The sequence below is a fragment of the Camellia sinensis genome, chromosome 2, assembly GCF_055761805.1.
Source record: "Camellia sinensis isolate YWXY chromosome 2, ASM5576180v1, whole genome shotgun sequence".
Classification (NCBI taxonomy): Eukaryota; Viridiplantae; Streptophyta; class Magnoliopsida; order Ericales; family Theaceae; genus Camellia; species Camellia sinensis.
The window spans coordinates 36776506-36785458 of NC_138962.1; the positions used below are offsets into that span (position 1 = coordinate 36776506).

The window sequence follows — 8953 nt, forward strand, 5'->3', positions numbered from 1 at the left end:
ATATATATCTGAATATATATATATATATGATTAATTTTTTTTTGATGATTGTTATATATATATATATATGTTGTTGTTGATGATTGTTGTTGTGTGGGTGTGTTGAATAGATTGTTCTGTCGTCCATTAGACAGATTTTTTTTTTTTTTTTTAATGTTCTTGATGTTGTTGAGATGTTGATGTTGTTTTTTTGGCCGGGGATTTTCGGGGTCTGGGAAACCCGATCCCCGTTAGGGGGCGGGGGTGGGGGCCGTAGTGGGTTCCCTGTCGGGGACGGGGACGGGGACAGGAACGGGGACGGGGACGGGGGGAAGTTCTGCCATTGGGGATGCCCCGTTGCCATTCCTACTTATTTGGCACCATGATTCTAAGGGCCTGTACAAGGTCAAATCTGGGTATCAAGAGGAGATTATGTTCCAGCAAGTACAACTTATTGACAGACCATCCACTTCCTTCCATGTCCCTAAACCGGTTTGGAAAATGATCTGGGGCCTTCCAGTCCCTCCAAAACTTAAACATTTCTGGTGGCGTTGCTGTCACAATTCTTTGGCAACAAAACAAAATATCTATTGACGTCGATGTACCCGAGACGATGTTTGTCCGGTCTGTCTTGATGAGCCTGAATCTTTTGAACATTTACTGTGCGGGTGTGCGTGGACAAAAGTTGTTTGGTTTGGCAGTGATTTGGGTTTGATTCTCCAAGATGGAATTTCGTTTATCTCCAAATGGATGTGTGACTTGTACATTGCCTTCTCCGATAACAAGGATCGAGTGCTTTTTTTTAGTAAGGTTCTGTGGGTGAGTTGGCATATCTGGAAGTCCATGAATGATCTGGTTTTTAATAGCTTGCCTGTGGATCCCATATCTACCATTTTCCAAGTTGCTCGGGATAATATGGAGTTTATGTCAGTGGCTTTCCGAAATCATTCTGGGGTTAATATCAATCCTGCACCAGTGGCAGTTTCCATTGGGGGCTGGACGGCTCCTTCACCTGGATGTCTCAAAGCTAACTGTGATGTGGCTATGACTCCTAATTCAACCTCAACTGCTATAGCAGTTTTGTTTCGGAATTGGAAAGGTGAGCTAGTAGATGGAGTTGTACAGCGGCTAGAGGTACATTCTGCTATGCAAGGGAAGGCGTTTGCGATTCGCAAGGCTTGTCTCATGGCCAAAACTCTTAATCTCTCTCATGTCGAAATTGAAGGGGATAACAAATCAGTCATCTCGCTTTGTGTTTCCGACGACACTCCTCCCTGGGCGTGTGCCCCTCTCATTGCGGATATTAGAGCATTAGCTCGATGTTCTAATCTATCCTTCCATTGGTCACCTCGGATGGCTAACAGAGCTGCCCACTGGACTGCAAGAGCCTCTCTTTCTAGTTCTTTGCCTGTTAATTGGGTGCTAAATCCTCCCAAGCCTTTGGTGCAAGCTTTGAGCTGAGCTTTGTTCTTTTGTTTAGTTTGTTCTCCTGTTTTCTTTAGTTTCTGTGTTCCAAAAAAAAAAAAAAAACATTACCCTTTAAAGTAATGTACCACTATTAATGCACTGACAATGTTATATTATACCTATTGTTTTGGCGATAATATATCAACTTTATTTTAAAGGGGAATTTATTGTGTAGTAGAATATGGGGAAAGTTAATGGTAACTTTCACAAAATTCTAATAGCAATGGCATGTAAAAATTATGCATTAAAAGGTTATATTATATATATTGCTTTGGCAATAATAAGTCTATATCATTCTTTGTTTAATGGACCTTTTTACCCTTTTTGGTTTAGGTAAATTACAAATATACCCCTTAAGGTTTACTTAAAGTACAGATTGCCCTTTATGATTTAAAAAATTATAAATACCCCATTGTTAGAATTTTTTATTTAATAAAATTAACTAAAAAATTGAAATTCATAATTGCACTCTAATATAATAATAAAATTACCTAAATTATTAATTGAAACATATTTCTAATATTGTTAAAAACTGTTAATTGATTTCATGATTTATTAATAAAAAGGCCAATTTGTTGCGAAATTAGAAATCTCAAGGGATGAAATGTAATTTCCAAAATCACAAGGAGTAATTCGTCTTTTAATCAAATCTCAGAGGTGTATTTATAATTTACTATTTTGGTTTTATTTTCCTCTCACACTTTTTTCTATAAAATTGGGTGCGGGCACACACATTCTCTCTTTTCTTACTGTATAACTTTTAAAATATAACACTGATTTTTATAAAAGGAGCAGTTTGCCTCTAGTCCAAGATAGGACTGGACGGTGCTATACGGCCCATGAGGGCCCACCACGGGTCCCATTTTGATAATCTGAACCATTCAATGTATAAAACTAGTTGAGTGCTATATGCCTGTAAAAAATCACGTTGATCGGATATCGATAACTATCTTATTGGATCAGTTTTTTGTCAACCGTTAATTTGTTCACCGTTTATTTTTATTTTATTTTATTTATTTATTTTATTTATACAAAACTGATTTGATTACATAGCTATCGACATCCAATTGACGTGATTTTTTGTAGAAATATAGTACTCAACGAGTTCTACACATTCAACGGTTCAAATTATCAAAACGAGACCCGTAGTGGGTCCCTACGGGCTAAACAACACCATCCAATCTGATCTCGGATTGGAGGCAAGCTGCATCCTTTATAAAATTAGTACTATTGGGTAGATATTGATGATACCTTCAAAACGAGATTAATATTAATTATATTTAATAAAAAATTATATTGTTTTGAAAAAATTACATAATTAAAAAGACATGTATGGTTGAAATTGTGTAACAAAAAAAATTTATAATACAAATAATAAAATTATCTAAAATTAGTTAAATGTAAAACATAATTTTCAATTTCAAAGTGAAAAAAATGAGAATGTAAAGATTAAAAATAATACAGTTGTGTTAGGTGCAAGTAACACACAGTTGTTTTGCAAACTAGGGGTGGGTGCGGGTCGGTTGCGGCCACGGAACCTCCAATCCGTTATCCGTTTGTCAGATTGGTGGATTGGAAAAAATAACCCGCATCCGTCCGCCAATCCGGCGGATGTGGATTGAGCGGATTGGTGGATGGATGTGAATCGGTTTGGCGGTTTAAAATTTTATAAATTTTCAACATAATTTAATTTGTGCACTTCCTTTAAAAAAAATAAGAAAATAAGAAAATAAAAAGAAAGTATTACCGTCAATGATTTTGAAAAGTATTACAATCACTGCATGCCTCATCCAAAGAAAGAAAGTTTGAAACTTTAGAATATTGCAATAACTACATGGCTCATTTACATATTACAATCACAGCATGCATCATCCACATAAAGTATTACAATATGTGATTCTTAAAATATAAAAACAATTCAAATTACCAAAATCATGAACAGAGCAGTAGTAGAGATTGCATGTCTCTGTATTGTTACATCTATATCTATTTTTGAAAACAAAAATTAACCAACATATATCATCTTTTTTATTTATTATTTTTAGATTTAGATTTAAAACCCAAAAAATATAGATAAATAATACATTTATTTTTTTCAATTCAAAAAATATGTTCAAGTTGAAAGCTCTTTTTCAACAGAAATATATTTAACAGAATATTTAAACTCCTTTTCAATTGAAAACACAAATAAAATATCTAAACAAATTGAAAACACAAAGTTTTACAAATTACTAAGGGTGCTCGTGGTTTGGCGGTTCAATTGCGGCCAAATGAACCTCAAATCCGCCATCCATCCAAAACTAGGTGGATTGAAAAAAATCAATTCGCAACCGTCCGCTCGTCATTACGTATCCGTTCAAAATGCGGCGGATCGGTTCGGTTCGGTTCGGTTTGGTCAGTTTGGGCATATCGATATATCTGCTGCTCACCCCTAATGCAAACTAATAAATTTTATAATTTTTTTTTGTTAGTAACCAATGTGTCATGCAATAAAATTTTTTTTAAATATAAAACATTACCCACTTCAATAATGTAATAAGTATTACATCAACAAATAATAATTTTTCGATAAATTTTATTAATTTATATAGTATTAGAAAATGGTTACATGGTTGCACCCGCTAATTTATTGCACGTGCTTAAAGTGACTGCATTGGATGACTCTTCTGTAATGAAATAAGTCATTTTATGGCTTGTTTGAGTAGCTCGGCTAAATGTCTTTTTTTTTTTTAGTTTTTTTTAAGTCACATCACATCTTTTATTCTTTACATGATTTTATAAAAAAATTTAAAAAAGTCAAAAAAATTAATTTTTAACCTACTTTTCAAAATAAGTTTATATAAAAGTTGAAAAGAAAATAGAAAAGAAGAAAAAAAAAAAAGAAAAAAAAATAAAGGAGAGGTTATTAAGAGGAAGACCAGTCCAAAAAGAGAAGATAAAGCAACAATCATCAAATTTTTTGTTTGTCAAATTATGGAATAATCTACTTTAAGAAAACTTTTTTTTAAAGATATTTTAACAACTCTCTGTTTCTACTTATCATTCTATCATTACTCTAGCTCTAGTTGCAACATTTTTTTAGTTTAGTGACATTTAAAAGTATCACAAAATATTCTTCTAATGACTTTTTTTAGTCTTGTGTCATTTTAAACAATTGTCATTTATACCCGTACCATGGCAGATACTAGTAGTACCTCAGTGACACTTGCAACTGCCACTACACCATCATGGTTAAAGACTTTCAATGACATTTTGATGTCACGATAGACACTATTTGTGACACTATCAAGCGCCATTAAAAAAAGATTTAATGGCACTTTAGTGACACTTATAAGTGCTATTACATCATCAATGCTAAAGACTTTCAGTGACACTTTAATGTCATGTTAGACACTATTTGTGAAGCTATCAGGTGCCATTAAAAAAGACTTGCAATCTAAAAAATACTACTATATGGATTTTTAATGGTACTTGTTACAATTGATAGTTTTAACAACTTCATAAATGCCACTAAATCCAATTCATTTGTGCCATTAAATGGATATAAGTGCCATTGGAGCTTATTTTAGTGACACTTTGCAAAGCTACTACCACTATTACGAAATGCCACTTATATGTTCTTTTCATTGACACTTTTAAAAGCCATAACTAAACATGCGTAAATGCTTGTAAAAATTGAATCGAGTTTATAAAAAATTGAATATTAATTGTCACATTCTATATTAATTTGACATCCATTCATCCGGTAATATTTTTATAATAATAAATAAATATTACCACCATAGGATCATCACATCAAAAACAAAAAAAATTCAAATCACAATCATTGTTTTATCTAAAAATATAAATTTATTAATATTGCCATACAAATCATAATCAAACTTATAAAATATTCTACCACACCAACAAAGTTAAAGCAAATAAAATTTAAAAGAAAATTATTTCAACCATAAGTTCTGAAAAGCCATAGTGATATCCATCTTCTAGAAAGGCAAATTATCAAAACAAATTCAGTTCCCAAATTCTCAACCTCACTTGTATAAATATTCTCGGCTAGCATCCATGACTTGCGAAATCTGCATCCAAAAGATAAACTGTAACGCCCTCAAAATAATAACATTAAAACCCAACAACATAGACATGCATTGGTATAAAATATAAATATTCTTCTATTCATCAGAGTAGTTCCTTACAAAAGTATTACATGTTAACAACAAAAGCAAATGCCCTACGGGCTTACAGCTTTCCAAGTTAACACTTGGTTACAAAAGAAGAGTGCTAACTCCATACATATTAAGCCCTTGGCTTGAATTTACATGTAATACATCAAAAGAAAGTAAACAAAACAATCTGCCTGCCTCTAGCCTCCCAAGCTATGTCCTTGGAGGTGGCATGCTACCTGTACCTGAAAATGATGTCCCATAAAGGGTGAGCCACAGCCCAGTAGAAATACACTAAACCAGCCATGAACAATGACTAAAAGATTAGCAGTTGATAGATGGTCAACACAGATACATCCACATATATCACATTTCGATTTCATGACATTAAGTCCATGCTACATTTCATTTCTCATATCTTTTCCAACTTTGAGTTTGAAACCAAGGCTCAACACCTAGCCAAATAACTTAATGAGATTTAGACTCATCTTAAAAACACTTTCAAAATTTCTGAGGGATACACATTTTAATGCTGTATCAATAACACTTAAACCATTCCTACACTTTGCGAAAGATACACATTTCGGTGCTATATCAACATAACATAGAATCACTTTTATACTTTACAATTGATAACGATATACATTTTAGTGCTATATCAAATCAATTCAAACACTTCCATAATCAACACTTGATACACATTGTAGTGCTGTATCAATGTCACACAAAATCCGGTTTAGAGGTCCATCCCCTATCTTCCCCTAAACCGTGGAGTACATCCCCTATCTCCTCCCACACAACACATGTATATAAACATAGGTCATATACCTTCAATCAATACATAGAATTAATGTATTATTCCAGTTGCTATATTCAATAGCATACTCAATCGATTAGTTTTAGTTTGCCTAATCATCATGCAGTGTCTACAACAATCAAGACTATCCTCCACCGATAGCCCAAAGCAGTTATTTCTATACTGAAAATAAATGCACCAAATGGATATATAATCAACATTTCAACTAGGTGAGCTATGAACAAATCAAACTACACCCTTTAATCCCATACACATCCAATTCCAACATTTTCGATTTAATTCTTCTTTCCTTCAAATTAATTATCCCAATTAATTTATCAATGTGATTAGAGCATTTCTCATAATTAACATCACAACCCTAAGGTTTCATTTTTACCAATAAACCAATATTGATCTCATTTTGTAAACAAAGGCCTAAACTTTCTCAAAATTACCCACTAACCCCCAACTCATCAAAATGCTAAAATTCAAAGACAAAACTCATGAGAAGGAGTAGGATATCCCTATCGAAGTTAGAGCTCAAATGGGGAAGGAGAGAAAGTGAAAATGCTCCAAACACCACGATTCTCGGATCAAAACGAAGCCCTTGACGATCAACACACTTTTTACAAAGGCCAGAGGATAGAGAGACACTCTAACTAGATCAAACCCTAGAGAGAAGGGAGTTTCTAGAGAGAGGAGCTCTCAAAATAGCTTTTTAGAAAGTAAGAGAGAGAGAAAGAGTGTAAAAAGTGATTTTAAAATGCCCAGCTGCCAACTGATATACGACATTCCCGCTCGAGCGGAGAACACAACGCTCGAGCGTCAAGAACAAAAAACTAGGTACGCTCGAGTGCAAGAAAGCCCGCTCGAGTGCCAAGACACAAGAATAAAGTACATCCGCTCGAGCGCGAAAACCAGTCTGCTCGAACGTAGATTTCCCCCTCCCAGAACTTAGACCAAAAAGTACAACCTGCTTGAGCGCCAGAGTACCCGCTCGAGCGCGATCGCTCGAGCGTAAAGAAACCCGCTCGAGCGTAAAAATCACACATGCAGAAGTTTTGCAGGGACACGAAAAACTGGGAGTGTGCAATCTCCGCTCCAGTGCAACAAGACCCGCTCGAGCAAAATGACCAAAAACCTGGCAACAAGATTTCAGACCAAGGTTCAACCCACCTGTTCGAAACAAGCCTAACACATCCTAGAACTCAAACAAATGGAATTAAAGGATGACAACAAGATAGATACAACTACCAACTTCACGGAACCGAGTCCGGAATACAACAGAACAGTAAAGGGACAACCGGGATCGCTATATAAACATATAAAGGTAATTGAAACTATATTAAGTTAATATAAATTTGTTAATGAAATTAGTATTTACGAAAGAAATATACCACAAATGGAGCAGGCCAAGCAACATGAGCTCTAATATCTTGTGCAATTATTTTGATAAGTCCATATGATCGGATCAAGCTCTCATTAGGTTTGACTGGCATTTGATCATGTACCTCCCAATAGTCAGGTCCTAGTTCTTCCCCTTCTACTTCTTTAATTGGGTCTGTGCTCTTAAGTACTCCGATTGCAACTGTTTTTGTTGACCTAATGATACTTTTTAGAACAACTATATCTTTCACCTATAAATCAAGATTTAACTACTTAAGTAATTATATATTTACAATTAATAAATAATATTCAAAAAATAAACTAGTGCAAAGTGCCAGAGTGAAGATGATCATAACCGAAAATGATATGCATTTCTCCAGTAGATAAGCAAGTCACATGATTTAAATACTTAATTGAGACTTTTAGAAATACCATGTTTAAGAATGCAAAAAAAATATAATAATAATAATAATAATAATAATAATAATAATAATAATAATAATAATAATAATAATAATAATAATAATAATAATAATAAAATATGGGGCTTTAGAATCTTTCTTGAAGTGATGGTGTGAAAATAGATTAGTATTATTTTGTCATCTTATTTATCCTTACAAACAGAAAAAGGGTAAAAAAAATTAAAAAAAAAAAACAGAGCAAAATAATGCAAAATCCCATTGAAGCATTTAAACAAACACTTGAAAAACATTATATAAAATCACAACATAAATACAATAATAGTAAATCACAACTAACCTTTTATATTAAAAGATGAAAATTAATAAATTCATGAGTTAAAAGATTAAAATTTTCAAATTGTATCAAGTTTTATGTCTAAAACAAGCAGATCATAAATAAGTGACAAAGATAGAGGTATTGCGTGTGTTTGATGAGAGTGAGAAAAAGAGAAAGAATACCTAATGAACTCTGATCGTAGAAGATGAAAACACAGCAAATTTGTGGGGCAGATGGTAGATAAGGATGGCATGAAAGATAAAGAATGATAAACCCTTGCTTCATTATTTGGCTCCCGCATCTTTGTCCCACCAGAATAAAATTTGTTTCACCAATTTTAGAATTATTAGACTTCTGCCTCTGTTTCTATCTCGATTTGCTCTGCGGATTTTGCCTCATCAAATTTGGTTTGTGTCACACCCCAAAA

At 33.6% G+C, this 8953-nt stretch overlaps 1 protein-coding gene across 1 annotated transcript; it reads left to right on the forward strand.

Annotated features, from left to right (window-relative positions):
- Positions 1-822: 822 nt before the first annotated feature.
- LOC145813017 (uncharacterized) lies at positions 823-1440 on the forward strand. Its single transcript, XM_082908278.1, has one exon. The coding sequence runs from the start codon at positions 823-825 to the stop codon at positions 1438-1440; it is 618 nt and encodes a 205-aa protein (XP_082764404.1).
- Positions 1441-8953: the final 7513 nt, after the last annotated feature.

What these genes read in the sequence shown, in the direction of transcription:
- LOC145813017 (XM_082908278.1), top strand. Translation starts at nt 823, where the DNA reads ATGAATGATCTGGTTTTTAATAGCTTGCCTGTGGATCCCATATCTACC.